The sequence below is a fragment of the Diadema setosum genome, chromosome 9 (assembly GCF_964275005.1).
Source record: "Diadema setosum chromosome 9, eeDiaSeto1, whole genome shotgun sequence".
NCBI classification, from domain to species: Eukaryota; Metazoa; Echinodermata; class Echinoidea; order Diadematoida; family Diadematidae; genus Diadema; species Diadema setosum.
Window position 1 is genome coordinate 36,349,456 of NC_092693.1, and position 23,256 is coordinate 36,372,711.

The following is a 23,256-nucleotide window of genomic DNA, read 5'->3' on the forward strand; positions in this document are numbered from 1 at the left end:
CTCTAAGAATAAAGAGCGAATATAATGAAGGATAATTATGAGGGAAATTTGTAGGGTTTTATTCCTACCTGGAATAAAGACGCCAGTCAGCCAGTGACGCGTGTGACGCCAATTTTGCCGCGTTGCAAGACTTCGCTGCAGTGACGACCGATGTGCCGCTTCGTGCAGAAATCGCAGTATTCCTGCACTCCCTACCTCTTGCTTTAAATTTTTATCAGTGTTTATGTAATGGTATATGGGGATTGACGACTGATGGATATTGCCACTTCAGGTCGAAATGTAGGTTAACTTGAATATAGAAACATGTGTGAAGTGTTTACTCAAGCAATGTCAAGGAAGCGACTTTGTGCCTGGGTAGGGTTCAAAGTCCCTGCATGTGCGTGTGGTTTACGTGTGTGTGTGTGTTCTTACACGATATGATAATCTGTCAGTAAAGTAAATTTAGTCCCTCATGTTTGCCCTCGCCTAATTATTAGTTTTCCAACATGACTCTCACTTCGTCTGCGGATGAGGCAATCGTCGGAGCGACGGGCTTTGGTGTTTTGTTTGATTTGATTAGATTTCTACATTATTTTTTCCATGCAAGGATATAACAAAAAAAAAGTCAACTTAATAAAGCTGTTTAGTAATATTTGAAGCTAACAGTGGAAATATTTGGAAACAGGTATGATTGCATGTTTTAAATGTACAGCATTGTTTTTCTTGCTAAAACACAATGAAAACGAGCAAGTGTCATTTTGTGCATATAATCATAATATAAAGGAGACAAAATTAGACAAATCTAAGTATAAAATGTTGGAGACTATTATCATAGACAGATGCTTGAAAAGGATAATGTTCGTTAACCAGCAACTCACATCCACCCCCCCCCCCCCACCAAAAAAATAAAATAAAATACATGTATCAAAAATATTGCCGGTATATACAGGTCAGACACCAACACTGGACCGACGCACACTCATTAATTATGCATTATTAACTGCTCAGAAAGACGAAAAGTGAAAGGTGTTTTTTTAGTTTGATTGGACTTTTTGTTGACCTTTTAGGGTGTTTTGTATTCAGAGACCTTATCGACAAGATCTAAATTCAATAAGCAATCATTATACGGTGTTTTTTATTCTTTTTTTAACGACACATGTACTGACATCAGAATGTTTACTGTCGTAAGTTGTTTTGGTCATTAAAACAGTTTTCTGCAGGAGTGAACATCAGGGCAGCTTTTGTGCAGTGGTGCGGAAGTTGGTTGGGTTGGATAAACTTTCGTAAATATACTGGTGTTCAAAGTCATACAATCTCTTGCAAAATTTGAACAGTATCTCTTAAGTCCATGCATTCATCTTCGATATGCAAAACCAGAGAGAACTATTGAGGTCTATACCCATTGCTCCGGTCTTATTTTCTCCAAGGACTTACAGGGTTAGGGTTAGGGTTGGGGTTGGGGTTGTGAAAAGGGTTTTAGGTTTAGTTTCATGTGAGGATTAGGATTAGGGTAAGGGTTAGTGTTATGTTTGTGGGTAGGTTTTATGTATGGATTAGGGTAGGGGTTAGTGTTATGTTTGTGGGTATATAGGTTTTATGTATGGATTAGCGTGCGGCTTTATCATGGGAGCAATATTGTCTCAGGAACTTATACCATGGAAACAAAGAAAAATGTATGGGGGGAAATTTGTTGAGGTTCTATTATTTTATTTTTGCTATACAACTCACATCTATGACACTCAAACAAGCAAACATTTACTGTTTCAATGTATTGAAGAATTCAGAACACAGGAGAATGTGTTTCAGTTCTGTTTTGTTTTGTTTCGATTTTTACCGGTTTAATCTGCAAACGTATATATCAACATACATGATAATATCTATAACACAACAGCAAGGTATGAGCGCGGGAGAAAACCGTGGTGAATTTTAACACGTTCTGATATTTGTGGCATATATAGTGTGACGTTCCTGCTTCAGAGGGCCGTCCATAATATCTTACATATCCCGTAGTCGAGAAGACCGTTGGGGCGCCACTGGCAGGAGACTTAACAAATAGTTATCTATACCTGTTCTACTTAATAAACCAACAGCTGAATCAATACGACATAGTGTATTCATTAATGGAAGAAAATTAATTGCACGGATTGTAATATTAATCTTGCCATCGTTCCATGCGTACATTAGCGCTGAGAATAGACTGAGCTTTTCACTTGAACTTTGTTCTATATGAAAATAATGATAAAGAAATGATGAGGACAAATATCGTGAAATATTCATTAACGAAGAAGATTGATGCTCCTGTGAGACCGGACGCTCATCGCAACTAAATGTTCTCATCAGTGTCTAGTGATTATCCAGGCAAAACATCCTACGTAATGACGTCACAACTTTCTACCTGCTACAATATAGGAGCTTGCTGTCATGAGTTCGTACAGATATCATTGTAAAGATGCGCCAGTCGGTGTAAAAGTTCTTTAGCGTAGAATCATACTGGACTCTTCTGAGGCTGTTCAGCGAACGTTGATTCATTTTTCACGCTTTCTTCAATGCTTGCTCCAAATCACGGATGAGATCATCTGGGTCTTCTATACCAACACTGCAGTTAACATGGAATGAATTAGAAGGCGATTTAAAGACAATGAGAAACGAAGAGAGAAGAGGGAGGCAGGCGGGGCGGGAATAAGAAAATGGACGTACATGTACATGAATTCTATTCTATTCCACCAATATTATTTTCTTAGTAAACATATACTCCGGCTTCAGGTATCGCATTCTTATACCAAACTTATGCATTTCTTTGAGCATGTCGACAGGTAACTATAGTTGACTGAAGGATCATGATTGAATATTGTGCAATGGCCGTCATAAATAGCAAATCCAGTGAGTTACAAAAGATACAAGACCCGGTCTCTATAGCTCTTTCCCAATAATATGCACACACATGCACACTTACAAACATGCGATTTGAAATGAACGATTATTACAATCTCTCTCTATATATAATATATATATATTAAAATATAATTATGTTTTCATTCATCTGTATATGTATATGCACATAATTGTATGTTTTGTCTATCATCTCTTATTCTCTTTCTCTCTCACACAAACACTCATATGTTGGGGTCATAATTATGTACATTATACTCCCACATTGTACACGATGTTACTGTATGGCCTCCGATGCAAAGTCGAACTTGTAACAACAGAATCTATTAGTGCTGCCACGTCCACTAGGTGTAGAACTCCACATCAGCTGAACTCACCTTAGCCTGATGAGACCGTCTGTTATCCCTCCGGCTAGACGCTCCTCCCTCGTCATGACCAGATCCCCGTGAGTCATGGATGCAGGATGCTGCATCAGGCTCTCCGTGCCTCCGAGGGACGTTGCCATGACAATGAGTTTGATGTTCTGAAGAGAAATCCGTTTAATCATTTAAGTTGACGATTTTCCCCTCCTAATCAGTGATGCAGCCTTTCACATTTTTCTTTTCTTTTCGTACTCGCACGACAGTTGTCAGTGTGGCAAAATTTGAATAATCTTGTGATTTTTTTTTTCGTAATGCAGCTGGGATCATGTCATGGCAGACATTGCAAATAGCGTTTGCAGTTTGTTGTTGCTGTTTTTTTTTCAAAGTGATAGATTCAGATTCATCTTTATCGATCTATGATAAGACGTAGAAATTTTGCTTCCACTGACATTTGAACAACAATACAAACACATCTCACATCACATAGCAGTGATGCGAGGATAAAAAGAAAAAAGAAAGAAAAGAAATAGTCTCGACATTCTATATCATATTGAGTGCAAGATTTAAAAGAAACAGACTTAGACGTGCCTGAAATATCTATATCTATATCTATATCTATATATACATATATATGTATATATCTGAGGTAAAGGAGAAAATGATCATAATAAAAAAAAAATAGACAGTGGTAAAAATATCAACAGATATGTGAAAGTTGTCCATTACCTCCATGACGGCTTTACCAGCTTCGAGTCCGCCTACCAGTTCGAATGCTAGCATTCCACCGAACCCTTTCTTCATCTGTTTCTTGGCAAGCTCATACTGGGGATGGGTGGGAAGCCCCGGATAGGAGACGGTCGAAACCTGAGACAGGCGTAAGGTGAAAACCCTACCATGATTACAGTACGACATAAATTATCTACCGGTAATACATCATTCGTTTCTCTTTTCAGTCATTTGTACGATCGAATGAAATTCGTTTCATTCATCAATTCGTATATTTGCGTCTTTGAAGACCAGCTTTTTGGCCTATTGTCCCACATATGTTTCCCTGCGTAATCTGCTTCTTTGATTTTGTTTTTTATGAACGATTCCATTTGTGGTACACAAATTGTCATCAAACTCTGACGATCTATCTTACAGTATTCCCAATTCAAATTATTACACCGTATTTTAATTTTTATAACTGCCACAAAGGATCCATTGATACTATTGTGATATACACACTGCGCATAATCGCTAAACACATTTAATGAATACTGAGGTACAGTAGAATATTATCGATATAACCTCACCTTTGGATGTGACTCGAGATACTGGGCCAGTTTGAGGGCGTTACTACAATGTTTCTCCATCCTCAGGGGCAAGGTGCGAATTCCTCGCAGGAGCAACGAGGCGGTGAATGGACCCTGTGGAAGATCGGATTTGTATTAGTATTTGTATTTCCGTTCAAAAGAAACAACAGATGTCAAGTGCACCCGAACGGGATTAGAATCTCCTGATTGCTGGTCAATAGATTGATGTCCGCTGTAGCGGAGCAGAAAACTGAATCAAATGGAGTTAAACTCACCATCACACTGCCAAGCTGCTTCTGATATTCCGTCAGAAAGTGATATAATTCAGGATCCTTAGTACTCATCGAACCTCCTATCAAGTCGCTGTGACCTCCCAGGTATTTTGAACTGTTATAGTGAGTGAAAGCACAAAAAGACATACCTTGGTAATACCCCCTTTTTTTGGATAATGCCACTCTTACAACATGACGTTTTTACATAGTTTAACAGAAAGCGATTAAGACTGAATATTACAAAAGGTTTAAGGTTTATGCCCTATGGAGCAATGAAAGAGATAATAATATAGTCGTAGTGGAACAACAAATAGTTGTACCTGATGCTAGCGTATAATTATGACTGTCAATAATCGTGGTGCTGATGATCACGAAAATGAAAATAACGATGAAAATGAGAACATTCAAGACGAAGAAAAAGAGTGACAGAGACACTCAGAAGAAAGTGACATCAATGTCAGATGTGTTATTAACTTTCGATATCAATTTTGTCTATTTCGACTCTCCTGACCCACCAGCTCTGGAAGACGATGTCCACCCCAGCGGCCAGCGTGTCCTGGAGGTAAGGTGAGGCGAAGGTGGAGTCACACATGCTGATGGCTCCTGGTACGGAGCGGGCCACTTCAGCAAACCCTTCCAGATCAAGGATGGTCATCGTGGGATTGGCCGGGGTCTCGCCGTAAAGAATCTGAGAGGAAAGATAGTTTGGACCGTCAAAACAAGAGAAGTAAGACTGTAAGGAATGCTGATAAAAACTAGTCAACAGAGAATGTTGAAGGCTGTCAAGAGGGCAGGTCTTACCCTATAAAAGCTCTCCACTTTGTAGAAGAAGAAGGAGGAGGAGGAGGAGAAGGAGAAGAAGGAGGAAAGAAGAAGAAGACGAAGAAGAAGAAGACTGAAGAGGATGGAGAAAGAGAAGGTTACAAAGGAGAAGAGGGAGATTAAACAAGAAGGGAGAATCAAAGGCATCCACAGGGGAAGATCGAGATCCTCAATAATTGTTCTCTGTCATAGCACAATTACAATTAGGAACAAGGGTTCCTTTAACTAGACGGTGGAAGTCATTGCAAAGTTAAGGCAATTCTATATTCTTTTTTTTTTTTCTTCCAAAATCTAAATGTCAACATGGTGACAACGAACAAAATTTGTTTACAATTTAGACGTCGATAAAGATGATGCAGACAAGAATTAGGCCCTATCCCCGTTGTCCCTGACCTGGGCACCGTTTCACGAAAGTTGTCAACGCTGAAAAGTTAAAATTGTCAGCCCTGACAATCACCATAGCAACAGTCAGTGACAAGAGCGTCTCAGCCAATCGAAACCGAGGATTTTACTGAAATAGTCAGCGCTGACAACTTGTCAGCGCTGACTATATTGATGAATCACCCCCTGATAATGCCTTTTGCCGTTACCATCAGATTCCATCGGACCACTTGAACAGCCGTCGTACCTTTGTGTTTGGTCGGATGGCTTTTTGATATGCTTCTGGGTCGCCAGCAGGAACGAAGGTGGTTTCAACGCCGAAATCTGACATCATGGATTTTAGGAATACGCTGGTTCCTCCGTACACGGGATTTGGGGCTATCTGCAGGGTGCGAATAATACGTATGTGCAAATTATGATAATGTCGATGGTGAAGATGATGTTAATGATGCAATGGTGTTGTATGCTGTTGATGTTGATTATAAGATCTTTTTTGAGTGTTTCAAAATGTACGAGCTTGCTTTGTAGTGGACCTCTCAATTTTTTTTTCTCAACTGAAGCATAACTTTGTATTTTTGCCAGTATGCATTGTTTGCATGATCTGTATCATTTGTCCTTTGCAAAATTGATTGGTTTATGATATAATTCCTGATTTATTCTGTGTTATGTTCTGTTGGAAAAAGAAAAATGAAAATAAATGAATTAAATTGAAATTGAATTGATGGTGATTAAAATCATAATGATGATAGCGATGTTTGTGACAATAATGATAATGACGTTATAATTCATAAAGAAATTCTATTCAAAACGAATCACTCTTCTCTTAACCAACTTATGAACTGGCAAACGGAATTTGGAAATAGAAATGTCGAAACAGACTTTGGAAAAACGGAGTTTGGAAATAGAAATGTCAAAACAGACTTTGGAAAAACGGAGTTTCGAAATTTCATAGAAGCAGAATGCTTGTAATTTGAAGTGGCCTGAAAATAGCTGTAATGACGTACACGTCCATACTCAAAGTCTGTTCGGTCAATTGCCTACCTTTTTTTCTTTGTCTTTTTTTTTATCTTTCTCTAATCTATACAAGTGAAAAGTAATTAGTAATCCTGGCTTACGATGTGGTCGCCCGCCCTCACTAGGGCCAAAACGGTGGTGGTGATAGCAGCCATCCCAGACGGGAAGACAAGGGCGCCTACTCCACCTTCCAAGGAGTTTATGGCGTGGGCAGCACTGTCACACGAGTGGTTACCATAGCGACTGTAGACGTAGCTGCGCTATAAATATAAAAAACAAAACAAACATAATATAAATCACTTGAGAAGAAGAAAAATTATAAGATAAATGAATGAAAACACATTCTCGCTAATCATTGCCAAACGCCTTTTTTCTTACAACATTTACTTGAGCAATGTGACAATAAAAACTGTAAACGGCCACTATATGGAATTCGGAATGAGATAAAACCGCATTGAAATTATCATGACTCGCTGAGCTTTTAAATACATGTAGCTATTGTAACATAAAAAATCTCGTTTGCTTGCTTAATAATTTAACGATGCATAGTTCATGTGCAATAACTGTGTCGATCCTCTTACCCTCGCAAGGTCAGCGTAATAAAATCTCACATTGACATTGCATATAAATGCGTTGCTCATAATGGGACTGAAAGAATAGGCCTAAATCTTTGGGTTAATATTATAAAGCGCAACCTTGTTTCTATCATTAGTATGTCAGCAGTACAATGCTGACGCGTCTTCTGTCTACATGGCACGAATGTCTTTCTTTATAAATTGAGTGTTTCCTCGTTTGCATACCGATATCTGTCAGGTCTCCGACTCATGCAATCTTTGTTGGTGCGATAGTTTCTAGTACCCATTTTAATGTCTTGCCTACAATAAATCAAAGAATAAGAGGATTTCTTTTGACTTCTTTTTGTCTGTTTCTTTTTGTCTGTTCAAAAAAAAAAAAACTATGACATTTAATGTTTGCTGACAATGCACTTTTTCGCTTGTACATGGAGAATTTTAGAGCAAGAAGATATCAATACCTTGACATATTCGTGAAATTTCTCAGCCTTCCCGAGCCTATAGGTACTGGAGAGACTGATGGAGGGGACCAGAGGGTGGGTGAGATCGGAGAGCTTGGTGTGCGCCGTGACGGCCACAGTGTCCGGGGTGACTTCGGGAGGATAGTCGTGACACTCCTCCAGTATCCTGGAGAAATCTCGGTCGCCAAGGTGATTCACCTTGAAGTTGGAGGTGATGCGGGACTTTGGCTTTGTCGACTCCTCCGCCATGCTGTATGGTGATGTAGGCAAGATAATGGAGGAACTCAAGTCACTGTGATTATGTAAAAATGATTATATGAAACATGTACACACACACACACACACACATACACCCGTATGTATGTATGTATGTATGCATGCCCTATATACCTATCTATCTATATATGTATATATATAATACATGTATATGTATTCACATATATTAGTATATGAAATATATTATATGCATATTATATGTGCATGTACGTGTATGAGAGAGAGAGAGAGAGAGAGAGAGAGAGATGTGATATATACCGTAAAACACAAATTTTATGTTACGCTCAAAGTTCCTATATTCGATCATTAATACAACATAATTTAGGCATTGCTCTATCAACTCTATATCATTTAGATGAGATAAGGCACTTGAAGTATCAGGCAATATGCCTATCCCGCAGTTCGGGAGAAGTGGCAGAATTTATACGTTGCGTTTATATTCAGGAACGCAAAAAGCGCATGTTGTGGCACAGACGCATATACCCCTAGTGCCAGGTCTAGGAAATAAAGGACAGAGGGTGAACGTTTTTAATCGGCTTTGATAAACTGAATTCAGAGTAGAAATGTCTTTGATATAAGCTTTAGTGACAGGTCTGATATATTCTGTGTTTGTTTTTTGATATAGTCAACTTGTCCACCAAAGCAAGCGCTAATATTTGCGAGCCCGGGTTATGAGCAGGCAACCGCGGCGAAACGCTCCCACTACAGTACTACAAAATAATGTACCTCCAAGTACCGAACCAAAGAGTGTCATGTACTATAACGAATACTATTATTGCCCTACAGCTAGGCCAAACGCTTGTCCCTTCTTACGGACCTGACAATATGTTACACAGATTACAGCTGCCCTCCAGGTCGTGACGTATACTGTGCTAAGCTTATTTTCTTTGGTCAGCCGTATCAACCTGAAAAATCTGCTCTTTAAATACTAGTTTCAGTGAATATATACGACTTCTCGCGACAGGGGCATGTACCTCGTTGCATACTCAGTGATTTATTTTTCTTTGGTAAGATGACATTACGTAAAGACAACAATATTACCTGAACTGATGCGTCGACATGCACCTCGGGTCCGGCGTCTGTTAGTAGAGCGGTTTTACGAAGCAACTGGTGCAACAGTCAACAACCCCCTTCAGGATTCTATTTATGAGTGCGTTTATCTTACCCCTTCTTTGTTTCCGGCAACTTTGGTTGTAATAATTAAAATTATGACGAGGCCAATGTGCGTTCACTGTAATCTCTAAGTTTACAGAACAAAAAGGTGGGCATTTGGACAGCTACAAAGCATTATATATATTTTGTGCCTGCGAAGTCGTGACACTGGTACTGTAAGATTCACCTAGATAGACAATTCACGGTATGACTGGCTTTGATTTCTCGCTGTGCAGCTGAACGGCAGTCCGTATTGATTAGAATTGGAGTTGTTTTTATACGTAACTTAGGAAGCGTTGAATGCCTACAAGCGATCACGGGATCGACGGCTTTGAGTCCATCCTCGGAAGTGCAGTGTATTGAGTTTATAACTTTTATAGTTCAAGCAAGTCATCTGCCTACGTACTTGTACGCTGATTAATGTTGAATTCCAATATGACTTAATTGAAAGATACATACATTGTTGTATGTATATTTATATACATGTGTACTTAAATGTATATCCGTGTGTGTGTGTGTGTGTATTGTGTGTGTGTATATTTGATATATATATGTATATATGTATATATATGTATATACTTGTATATATATATATATATATATATATATATATATATATATATATATATACACAAACATAGCTAGCCAGAAAATTAGCACCCCTGTGTCTTATGTGCATTTTTTTTATCATGTACATGACTTCAGACTTTTTTCTTTTTTTTTTATATCTCTCCCCTTTCTATACAAATGTACTTCCAGCTCTGGTTTCTGCAATACGTGATATGATATTTCATTGAACAATAAAAGGTAAATAATATTACTTCATATTCGTTCTGTTGTTAATAGGGACAATAATCTGTAATATGACATAATTGTTTATGGTCAATGAAGAGGATTTCACACATGTATAACATTCAACCTACAATTCTTGTGTCTCTCTCCCACAAAATTGTGTTATGTTGTATGAACCAAACAATGGTGATTGACTTTCAAAGGATAAAGGGTTGTAATCGCATACATATCACCAAACGTGTGTGTGTGTGTGTGTGTGTACATTGAATTCTTTTGTGTACAAAGCACAGTGATCCATATACTAATAGTGCAGTGCGATAACAGTTTGATCTGTTTTTGTTGGCAAGGATGTATGTACATGTATTAGGGATATGCAAGGTGTAATCACAGGTATTCCTTCTACAAAAATATGCATGAACAGACAGAACAATTCATAATAAATCATGCTTGCACAGCTCATGTGTTTATTCTGGGTGATAAGTTCATACAGCAGAAAACACAACAGACATTGCTACATGTATCATCAACTGCTGTAATCAGGGCACCACAGTCCACCTTAAATTTTTGAATCGTATTTGATATACAACAGGGGAGTAAAAATCCTGGTTGGTGTAATGATCCACTGTTCGAGAGAAGACAAAAACTCAAGTCGGCATTTTGGATTGTACAAAAGCATCATCATGCAGTTTATTCCAAAGTTCAAAGCTGTACATATTACAATTGCAGAGATGATTACTTAAATTGCACCATATAAACATATTTTTAAAGGAATGATAGTGCAAGATGAATGAAAATGACATGAACCTGTAGTCACAGTGAAGAACGGCATAAAATAGTTGCAAAACTTTTCTCTTCATAATCACTCTCACAAGATCCAAATTAACATCTCCCCCCCCCCCCCCCCGAGCTACCAGGTTGTCAATTTGCAATACAGTATTTATCTCATGTTTAATGAATGTTCATGACAAATGCACACAGATATTTTTGCATGTATGGGACTACAAGTTTCATACAGTAGAATCGCAATATATTCATGAGCAGTCACGCTTAAATCATATCAAACTATAGTTGTGAAATGCTTCATGCTCCAAAATAATCCTGAATTTCAAGATCCATCTTTAGCACAGTACAGAGGATTCTCCCTATAACAAACCTATTGGATCAAGTGAATTAAGCTTGTTACATTGAAATCTGAAAGCACAAAAAACCCCACATAATCAAATAATAAAAGACACTTTGAACTTTGAGGCAAGAAAAATTACACACCACTCTCTTTACGACGAAGTCCTCAGGACCAGCAGTTTTATTTTGTTATAAGTATATCACAAGTGAATAAGGATATATGAATAATAGTCTTGGGACCTGGATTTCTACTTCATTGTAACAACATCTATTCATATGATCATGTTTGTTATAAAGAGAGTGCACTGTACTTTGCAATAACAACAGTTTGCTTTATCGGTGCTCTTTGAAATGAGGAGTCCATGTATGACACATGCACATGAATGAACTCCCCCCATAAAAGCAAATGGCACTGACCCCCTTGCGGTTTGCCCTGGTGACCGGTTATAGTCGGCAGATGGCATTTACGTGGCACATAGTGATGCATGAAAGAACACTGGTACAATGCATAACAAAATATGAGAGAAATATACGTAAAAAGACATTCTGAAGAATATTCCTATGATGTCTTGACTTCCAGCGAGACAAAAAACCAGAAATTAAAGGTCCTGTTTACCTTTGGGAACAGTAATTTTAAAAATGTTCAAGATATCACATTCGATGCATATGTGTAGGTCTAGTGTATCATGAAACACCCTACCATATGAAATTTTCAAAATAAAGCCTAAAATATAAGGAGATATCGGTATTTTTCTCATTAAACCATAACTGTAGAACTATTGTTCACATTTTGTGTACTTCAATATACTTATCATCAAATGTATGGATTCAAATTTTTACAGTGGTTGTTTCTATCCCTAACTCACATTTTAGAACTATTTTAAAGCACTACTGCTGCGTTTCTGTTTCATCTGCAAATTGTAGATTATGCCTTTAACCTATTTGGACTACCCGTAGTGTCAAATACTTTCGGGCAGGTGTCCATGGGAAATGTGTTGTAGCAAAATCAGTTCATCCTCGGTGGGTTACTAGGGCTCCTGTCACATTCCTCTCATTTGCATATGACATGAATAATGCATCATTTTTATTCATGACTTCAGCATCTCACTACACCAGTGAGAAACTGACACGAGTTGTTCTCTCACCCACACACGTTATTGCTGTCTGTGGGCTGAAAGTTAAGGATGATGTGAGTGTTACACTTCGCACAAAACAACATTTCTTGCTAAACCAGGTTCACAGAACAGGGTTCTGCTTTTACAGCCCTAAACTCACTAGCATCGCAATTTGACGACAAGACTGAACACTGAATTACAGCAGAAGAGTGCTGTCACATAGGTGATAAAGTTTTTTAATAGTCAACACACTGTAGCATCATCAGTAGTGGCTTTTACTGAAAACTTTAACATGGAATGTTTGAAATAATGAATTCAAATAATGTATTCCACCACAAATAACAAACACATACATCATAAACATGTACAATGTACAGGCTCTCGAACATAGACCACTCCGCTGGGCAACCCAACCATGGACATACCAGTAGATGTTAAGACAAATAAGAAGAGAGCTAGGATCTCCTTTATTTGTAAGGTGAGAACCCACATGGTGTTAAAACTGTATCAAGTTTATAGAGTCGGTGCCTTTCTGGTTCTGAACCAGAAAATGAACATTCATGCTCTTGGAGCACTCTGTATCTCTAAAAACACAATTACATTTCAAATGCAGTTTCTTTGTTAGTGTGTTTATATGAAACTATGACACATAGTGAGCAACCCACACAGGATAACCACTGTGTGAATACACTGGTGACTGGTGTACACTCTTGGACTGGTCCACACTACAAGGCATCTATAAATGAGACCCTGCATCACAAAACCAACAAAAAGACGCCAGACATGGAATTTTAGTTTAGGGCAGATTCCAAAAGAGCCGACTCCAAGCTTTAAAATGATGTATAACTCAATTCAACTGAACTCAACTAACTGATCTGCATATATGAAAGAAAGCATACACTCTGGAAAAGTGTGTACCAGGTACTGAGAAAAAAGGCTCAGAAGTATAGGGTCTATTCAAGCACTTAATCTTAACAAGCCATGCCAGCTATGCAAATGAAAGGGACAAAAAACAGGAAGTTAAATGCCTTAGCAACAAGGAAGGGATTATCTGATTAAGCTGAAATTAAGCATGCTCTATCTATACATTCTATCCATTACCGATACTAACTTTCAAAGTACAAGCATCATCTTTCCAAAAGTTACCAGAGTTGAAAGTGAAAAGGGCCTCTATGACATACCTATTCACACTATTCTACAAAACAAAAAAAAATGCTAACAAATTTTGAAAATATAATTTCCCATTCCTTTTATGATTCCACACTCAAGAATAGTGTAGGATTGCTCTTACAGAAAATAAAAGTCAAGATTGACTAGCTTTACCTGTTTCACCTATTTTGAGTCCTTATGTAAAATGAGGGCACGCAACTTTTTGTTCGTTTCGTGATGCACAGTCACCCATGCAGTTCAGATACACACGCACATACACACACACACATAAACACATTCAGACACACATACACACACTCATTGAAACTATTCCTACATCATCTATCAGTGTCCCCATCCCCAGATTCTCTCCGTATTCCCGTTTCCTCCATTTCATCATCTCCCTCTCTGCTCTCCTCCTCCTCCTCTTCCTCCTCCTTCCCATCTCCACTCCCGCCTCCATCATCTCGACCATCCTTCTTCCCCCTCCTGAACTTTGACAGTAGCTCCTTCAGGAAGTTCTTCTTGCCGGCGGCGGCAGCGGCTTCGACGAAGTCAAACTTCCTGGTGGAGAGGTTGTGCAGGGAGCCGAAGGCGATGGCCACCACAGTGCAGGCCAAGCAGATGACGTTGTAAGGCATGCTGAAGTCTGGTGTCGGGAGCTGGATCAGGAGGGGCTCCGTGTACAGCCGCAGGAAGAAGCCAGGCTGTCTGCTGCCCTCACTGGGTGACGTGGAAAGATCAGCAAATAGTACTTTGAATTAGCAAAAGTATTTACATACAGCATATAGCTTTATTCAGTGCTGAAGTAAATTCAAAGCCTCAACACACATAAATATGATACACCACCTGCATATATCTGCACGGTTTAGAAGAGATCGCCTCTTTATATAGTCACAGATACAAGATATCTCGTAAGTACAGACTCTGCTTACAAGCTATTCTACTGAAAAAGCAAATAAATGGACCAACAAAAGAAATCATGCACACACTATAGACATAAAATAAACACCTTTTCAAAGTGAAAAATAACAGGGCTTTTAACCATTCTCTAGCAGAAGACCCAATGTACTCAGAAATTTCTACCAAATTTTCTCACAGCTGTTCATCTGGTAGACAAAATGGAATGGCAATCATAACACACCTGTCTGCATCAATTAGCCCGGCTCCTGAGACGTTGGCAGCATTTGGGAGAATGACGCTCACTATGGCAGAACTGTGAAAGACATTCAGAGGCATGCAAAAACAAAGAGCACATGTCATATGTGTGTTGCTTGAAGGTTTCATGTCATATTCACGCTGTCATAAAAGTATTTACTAGAATATTATGCACTATCATTTCCTCTAAAAATGCACTGCAATTATTCCCTCCAGTTACTGGATACACATCATTCTTCTCACACACACTTGAAAATGATCCGACTCTTGCTGCTGGATTGGTGTCAGGCCAACATTTGAGGCCTGAGTAATACTTAACCCATTGCAAGGCATTCCTCACACGGTTGCTCTTTTTGAATACTGCCACAATACTCAGACAATATTCTTGTTTGCTCGTAAGCAAAGTGTGGCTTTATGGTTCAGATTTTTGGCCTGAAGGCACCTATGATATGTCAACTTGGCATTGAACCCATGACCTTGTCATTACGAGGGAAGCACTTTACTGTGTATAGTTACCTCGACATGCCATAGGTCACAGAAATGTCAGGTATTTAGCTATCGTTTCATAAAGGTAGCTTGCCACTCTTACAGGCAGAAAGTCTCACTGACACTTAAATCCGCATCTAGATTAAGCGAAAATTTATATCAATAAGCACTGCCTCAACCCTACTTTAGAGACACAAGAACTTACTTGATGAAAAAGCCGATGTTGGCATCTGGAGGGTACTCTGTCCAGCGGAGGAAGGCCTTGTCGAAGCTGATCATGAGGGTTGTGTCAGAGGTCGCAGGCAGGGTCAGCACCAATTCCAGGAGGTAGGGTCGGGAGCGGTCCTTCCCGGGCACAAACACCACCTTGTCTGTGGAGGATGCAACCAGAGACCCACACAGCTACTAGATACATCCTCACTACTACATACCTGCATTACCTTTTCTTTAAGCTGTAGAGATCCTGGGCATTAGCTCAAACCAATTTCAAGACTTAGACGACATTTACAATCAGACACAGGTTTCATCAAAACTATTTCGTAATGACAAAGTAATTTATTCATTTGTGGCTACTTGATGCTATCCTGCGCTAGAGGTCCCAAATAGTGGAAAGTTCTTTATTTTTGATATAATATATTAAAGAAGACAGACATTTATATCGCAAACTGTCTTTTTTTTTAGCACTGAATGACAAACCAACAAAGGGTAGGATGCCTGGTAGGACTGAAAAAAATAATGGGCTGGTGGCATCCAGTCAGCTGAAATCATTTAATATCCCAACAATTAATTGGTTTATTGTACTCCCAATTTTCAGCAATTTATTACTGTTGTAAGCCTACTCCTGAAATATATTATCTGAAATATTTTATCTCTGATCCGGAGGGCATGAAGACAAAATTTCTTAAAACTCCCACCATTTTGACATTAATGAATACAAGTTGGTTTGAAGTTCATACCCTTATTTCTGATCTTGAGTGAGGACAGGTAGTTGTGCATGTGATTTTGTGTGTGTTAAAACATCTGAAAGCCAATGTGCATGGGGGGGGGGGGGATACTTAAAACATCTAAAGCCTAGTGTATGTATATGTGTAGGGTGCAGAGGATAGTTTAAGTATTGGAAAGCCTATGTTTGTGTGTTTGGGGGGTATACTTAAAACATGTTAAGGCCTTTCTCCTTCTGTTACGGCAAATCTGTATACCTGGTTTGATGTCCACGCCAGCATTCCTGATCTTCAGGGTGTGCAGGTAGAGCCTCATATACCAGGGGATGGTCTCTGTGTAGATGACCTTAAGGGGTGTGGTCAGCTGGTTCCTCAGGAGGCAGCTGATACCCCCCTTCTCCTGCCCGTAGCCAGACAGATACCGGTAGGCCAGCAAAGGGGGCGGGGCCACTGAACCTAGCAACACAAAATAACACCCAGTGATTACAAATGATCAGCGAAAAATTAGACAGAGAGAGTAAGATGTAAGTTTATGGGGGAAGGGTTCGGTTGAGAAACTTTTACAAGTGTGAATATATTCGTAAGTGAACTTAATATGGAAGAAGGTACATGTACTTACCATATCTGAGTGGCTGACTCCAAGCCATGGCGATATTTGTCTTGGTTCCAGCCAGCTGCTTGACATCGTAGATAGCATACACTCGATCCTCATCTCCCGCTGACCTTTGGAGGACTTCCAAAGGAGGAGGGCTCATGGTGATTGGGTTCCCAGACTACACAGCACAGAAGTGCACAAACATCATTCAATTAACATCACTCCATGATAAAAATGGGTAGCAATACACACTGCAGAAATTTTATCATGAGGTAAAAACAGTGTACAGCAACTAATGAATATAGATAAGATTATCATGGAAAGTGAATGCCAAACTGGTCAGTATCAGCCATATTTACTCATCACTAGTGCTGTAAAAAGCAATCCACATAAAGCAAATTAACACAGGTCATTTAGTTATACTTGCAAATTACTGTAAGACCAGAAAATTTTGCATAAACTTTCACAAATTTCTAAAGAAGCCAAGATTTGCGAAGGTAAAATGCATGCAAAAGTTCTTGTCTACAAAATGCACTGAATGCCAGTGGCAATTCGCAAACGTTTCATGCCTCAAAACAGGCTATTACTCCAGTACATGAAAGTTTCATGCTGCAAATGTTTCTGGTTTTATAATATAAGAGTCAATATAATTGGTACAGAATGGATACAATTTTTCATGACCAATGGATCTTTGGATGGAGAACGTAAAAACTACTCCATCACATGATACAATATCAAAATAAAGCAAAGTGAACCAGTCATACCTCATTCCTTGAGATATCCACCACCACACGACTGGTCGAGGCCATTGGGCATGGGCCGTCAAGAACTTTGCCAAACAGCACCCTCAGAGACCACTCCTGGTGCGTCGTCTGCCCCCTGTGGGCCTGGGGACGGAAGACGACCGTCAACGCTTGGCTGAGCTCCACAGCCGACTCCTGACAAGCCGAACCCAGCCGACAGACTGGCCGAAGATGGACAGAAAGGGAGTGGTAGTGTGTGTTGTACAATTTGTCCGCCTTGAACAGCGATGCAAGTCCTGCCTGAAGTGGTGGATATGAGAGAAAAGAGGGTATAAGTTCCTTTTGTTTGTTTCTATACAATACTCATGGCCAGAGCATGTTGATGTATTTATTGATGAGTTTTAGCTTTAAAGTACTTTAACTTTAAATTAAAGTGAAAATATAGTTCTCATATGCCAGCAAAACTGTTGATTATTGCTCCAAAATGTACACATATGCATTAAAAATGTGTGAAATAAAACTGTAATAACAACACAATACCAATTCGATAATGACAAAAATGCAAAATATTAGCCAAAAAGGTTTGTGGAAGTACTACAATCTCGGAGTTTACCCCATCAGGGTTGCCATGTAATTTGTCATAATGATTGATGATAGACAAATTGCGCCATGACAGTATCCACCAATCTTCTGCAGTAGAGTAAATTGCATGCAGCTTGTTGGAAAATATGACTGTTAGGGCACAAGCAATCACCAGGTTACGTTCTACCTACCCACAATGCTGAACGAGAAGGGCTCAGTTGTGTACTACAAAAGAAATTATTCTACACTTTGATCTCAAAATATTCGAAAACAGCTCATCATCCTGGCAAATAGCCTCAGCCAGGTAATTTCTTGGAGTCCACCCTTTATATATATTGCAAGCAAATTCCAAATGGTGGAAGATGAATTTTGAGGCCTTCAGAGATTTATGTTTCAGCCTAAAGCTATAGCAAGCTGCATTTTTTCTGTTCTCTATTCAACAAAAATATGCAAATTGTGGAAACCACAGTAAATGGCAACAGGCTGCTAATAACCTTTGAACCTATATAGGTGATATCCATGATTGTACTGAGTGAGAGCTGTACATTACTGCTGACACAGAGTCAAAAACTAATCCTTCAAATTACTCTCCTCGTCTCTATCATTGCAGTGGAATATAAATTGTTTTTTGCAGTGCATTATTAAGTGTCGGATCCACGGGGAAGTGCACTGGGCGCGCGCCCCTTCCCTTTATTTTTTTTGTTAAAAAAGAAATAAAAAGAAAAAATGGGGAGGGGTGCATGCACCCCCCCCCCTTAATGTTGTAAAGGTGCCCCCTCTTTACGGAATTCCTGGATCCGTCCCTGCATTATCACACTTACGTATGTATACAGTAAAAAAGTGGCAAGGCAAACAGATGCTCACCTTTGAATCACATGGCAGTAATTTCTTCCAGGGAGTAAGGTTTTCAGTGCAAACTATCTCTCGTGGCAGAGTGGCATATCGCAGAAGGTGAGTTTTCTTGGCATAGAACCCTGTAATCAACATGGTAACCATCCAGCAGGATGGCAAGAGATATGCATAAGTTCAATTTCATCATGTTCATTTTTAATAAAATCAGACATACAGTAGATGCTGCCCCCTCCCCCCCCCCCCCAAAAAAAAAAGCTTTATCTTCAACACACAAATGAATAAGTTCCCTTATCAATTTGAGTACTGTGGTTCTTTCTCTCTCTCTTAATCAAAATAATGAAGGTGCTAGTTTATCTCTTTGTAATCAAAGGAAATCTTGTGTCCATTAAGAAAGCTGACAACCATCATATGATACAATACAGGCCCTAAAAATGGCCTTTACCCAATATTTTACTCAAATTATGACAGAATACGATAGTTTTGGTCTTTGCTTGGCTACAAGGGCCATTCACATCACATTCTCAGCTCCCCACAGCCTTTAATACCGGGAAGACTATAGATGAGCAAAATACTAGAGACAATGTGATGTCACATCAATAGTGATTTGAACAGACCTGCGTCAGATAATCCCATGAACAGTCAGAATATATATAATTTCATTTGCTTTGCATAAATTTGTGTCACTGAAATGGTGAAATATTGATTCTGTCAATCATTTTGAATGCAGCTATAGCATGCTCACAATTTCACGCTCACTTTTGATCATAAAATCAAGATTTTGAACATTGTCTTTGTGTTCTAATGATCTGTTTCAGTACCCTTCCTTCTATTTTCTGGAGTAAACTGTAGTGTAATTACCCTTTTTGACCGAACATAAGCAAAAACAGGAAATTTTAACCAGGTACTTTAATATTCTGAAATGCATTGCAAAATTAAGAATCAGTTGCTAGTATGAATTAAGCATACAACGGGCTTTGGAAGATTCCACTGCTGAAACAAATACTGGCAAATAAAGACAACTCTTGAATTTACCTCATGAAACACTGACAATGAAGAGTAATAATAATAAACAGATAGAACACCAATGTTGAAACCACAAAAATGAGATCTCTGAAACTTTATGGCTTTATACAATTTAATTTGTATGAAGGTGGTGGCAATTACTTGATTGCTACCAATGGTGCTGCAACAAATATCCGCATCATATCAATGATTCATCCAAAGCGCCTGATCAACTCATCTCACCTGATGCCACACCCTGGGGTCTAAAGGAGAGCTGCGGCTGCACCGTGTTCGTCTCATCAATGAAATTCAGAGATGCACAGAACAATCCCGAGAGTGCATTAACCAGCTCCGCCCAGGCCTGATCCACACTGTGTCACATGAAACAAGAGATGACATCTTATTGACATATCAAATCAAAAGGGAAACTACAAACATGAATACATCGAACAGTAATTGTGCTCTCATTTCAAACAAAAATGGGCCCCCTGATTAAAACATCAATACATCATGCATCTAAGTTTTTTCTTTTGAATCTTTAATTCCAGATGTTAACATTTGGTATCTTTTATGGTGTATTTTCGGTCTTTTTGCTTTGGTGTAAAGTGCCTTGAGCATTCAATCAGAATGGAAAATGGTGCTATAGAAATTGTATGCACTATTATTACTATCATTTTTATTTGAAGTTTTGTATTTGGAGGAATGGCATAGTGAAAAAAAAAAAATGTCTTGAGCAATAACCACCTAAAAATGAAATGAACACTATTGATATATTTAAATTCATAACAATTAGGCAGTCTGTATAACAAAAAAACAAAGCAAAAACAAGAACAAATGATGCACATGTCGATATAAAGATATAATGTACAAATCGAAGTAGACATTGGAGGATTTAATCAATATAAAATTATCCATAAGTGTTTCTTAGCATCAATGCATTCTGTCTCCATTTTGATTGTTAAAAATATAACATACAAACAATTCAGCCATATCTACTAATCACTGGTATGAAAAAAAAAAGAGAGACAAAAACAAAATACAGCACAACAAACAAATACTATTCCTTCATGGTATCAAGTTAATATGGTGGTGCCTTACTCTTTAGTTTCCTCATGGAACCACACCCACAACTGGGTGCCTGGTGGTGCGCCCCTTTGTGGGAATCCCCACTTGTCATGCCTCCACAGGCCCTGGGTGAGAGAGAGATGCATCTCCTGGACATTGTGCTTCCTGATAACCTGGCCCAACGGCCTGGGGAAGAGATTGTAGTGGAGGCTCTCTAAATGTTGCAGAGATATGAAAATAAAGCATCCCAGTAACAGAGGTGGGTGGGGCCAAGGTCAGAGACATGGGTAGGGTGATGGGGAGGAAAGGGATAATAATAGAGGTAAATCATTGTTTTAATATTTCTGGCTCTCTGCATTTTCTAAGTGTGTCCAAAAATACTGAAACATCATTGATAAAATTGTATTGATAGTTCTGTCTACAAGATGATGCTTATTCTTTTAATCATGGAGGATAATAATTCCATAAATTTGCTAAAACTGCTTTTAAGTACATTAATTGTTGATACAATACAGAGATTATTGTTAATACACCCAAAGTTAATTCTGCTGATCTTGGCAGTGGATAGTTAAATTTACTTTTTACAATTAACACCATGCAACATGTTCCACACGTCACACACCCAGCAACAAATCATTCATACATTACTGGATCAAGATCAACTTTGGGTTAGACTCTACTCAGTAAATTGAATGGCCTGGCTTGTATGCCATACCTTATTAGTTTTTTAGAGTTAGACTAGATATAGATGGTCTAGACTTTCTATTCTAAATAACATGTTATTAGGCTAGGGTCGTACACTGACAGATTCCATCCTCCATCAGTGCAAGATGTTGAACATATACAAGATCAATAAATTAATGGTTCTTTCAAAATAGCCCATGCCAGAGGAAATTGGCATATAGCACAAAACAACACATGGAACGTTCAAGGTTCATACTCAAGCCGGTTTTCGTAATCATAATTTTTCGTGATATTAATTTACCATATTCTTGATTGGACTTGCTTGGAATCACCACATGTACCCATATGGCTACACCCACAACTTTGATGTAAATTATTCATATAGAACGTAGAAGTCCGCAGATTTGACTTGCGAAAATGAATAGAATCTAGACTCTTCGGATTTAGCAACAAAAGGGCCGATGATCATGATACCACTGGCACTGCACCCCTCCCTAAATAAATGATAGCCCGACCAGACGCCGTGCGGAGCACAGCGACTGGGCTGTGTACAGACTGTCTAGGTCTAGTTAAAGTTTTACATAAAATTTAAATGGTAGATTAGAAAACAGCAACAATAGATTACACCGACACTAACTATACACAGGCACAGCCCTGTCGCTGTACACACGCGCTAGCGCACTGCGTCTGGTCGCGTTACACCGACGCGTAAGTGCTAGAGTGGGACTACACACCATCACTAATCGTTTGTCTTACCAAGAGGAAGGGTTGAGTTCCATTCCGTTGTGAATTCAAAATGTGTATTAACAAATCCGTTGGCGAGGGGTGTAATCAATAGCTCCTCTTTAAAGTTGTCATCTGCGTAAGATGAAAAACATGATTTGATGAACACGAAATGCAATAGAATCCGGAGAAAAATCCAGGTACCGTAATCTAACCTGAGTAGCGCCATCTTCGTTGTAGTAGACACAGGAAAACATCAACACACACGTGGTGGTGATAAACTGTACCAGTGGTGCAAGCTGCTGGCGGCAGGCGCTGGGCAGCTGCGAGGGACACGGGCACTGCAGTTGTTACAGTATACGATTAACGTAAAATGATATAAAAAATGAACGTATTTTGAATGTTCATATATTCTTTGATCCACTCTTTCTCATTTCCATGGATAACCCCCCCCCCCCCAAAAAAAAAAAAAAAAAAAAAAACATAAATTGGGCTGCTCCCGGATCATTACCAGGTGCGTTTTTGTCTCCATTCATTTATTGATTTTTTCAAAGTCTTTGATGTCTGGATTGGGTCCGGGTTTCAAGGAAAAAGGACTTTCTCAATCCGATAAATTTTACAACTTCGTAGGCCTATATAGTTTCAGTGTCGAAATACATAATGTAGACGTGTACAAAGTGGATAAACAAATGTGTCGGCCGGATTACTGTATGATGTGTGAAAATTTTCATATTCCACTTTGAATCGGAATTGTGCAATGCAAGGCATGTTG

The 23,256-nt window shown here is 38.9% G+C and overlaps 2 protein-coding genes across 2 annotated transcripts; both read right to left on the reverse strand.

The window, feature by feature from the left end:
* Positions 1-1,821: 1,821 nt before the first annotated feature.
* Positions 1,822-9,397, reverse strand: LOC140233031 (L-methionine gamma-lyase-like). The gene is made up of 10 exons (XM_072313138.1): positions 9,365-9,397; positions 8,048-8,297; positions 7,116-7,274; positions 6,248-6,382; positions 5,313-5,485; positions 4,801-4,912; positions 4,526-4,639; positions 3,957-4,094; positions 3,246-3,391; positions 1,822-2,575 (listed from the first exon to the last, which is right to left on the reverse strand). Exons 1-10 carry the CDS (start codon positions 9,382-9,384, stop codon positions 2,512-2,514), a joined length of 1,311 nt encoding a protein of 436 aa, XP_072169239.1. The 5' UTR covers positions 9,385-9,397; the 3' UTR covers positions 1,822-2,511.
* A 4,594-nt stretch (positions 9,398-13,991) lies between these two features.
* LOC140233356 (GPI transamidase component PIG-T-like) lies at positions 13,992-22,713 on the reverse strand. Its single transcript, XM_072313463.1, has 10 exons — positions 22,518-22,713; positions 21,111-21,291; positions 20,256-20,383; positions 19,023-19,132; positions 17,598-17,876; positions 16,858-17,011; positions 16,497-16,694; positions 15,503-15,668; positions 14,798-14,869; positions 13,992-14,376 (listed from the first exon to the last, which is right to left on the reverse strand). Exons 1-10 carry the CDS (start codon positions 22,711-22,713, stop codon positions 13,992-13,994), a joined length of 1,869 nt encoding a protein of 622 aa, XP_072169564.1.
* Between the last annotated feature and the right edge of the window lie 543 nt (positions 22,714-23,256).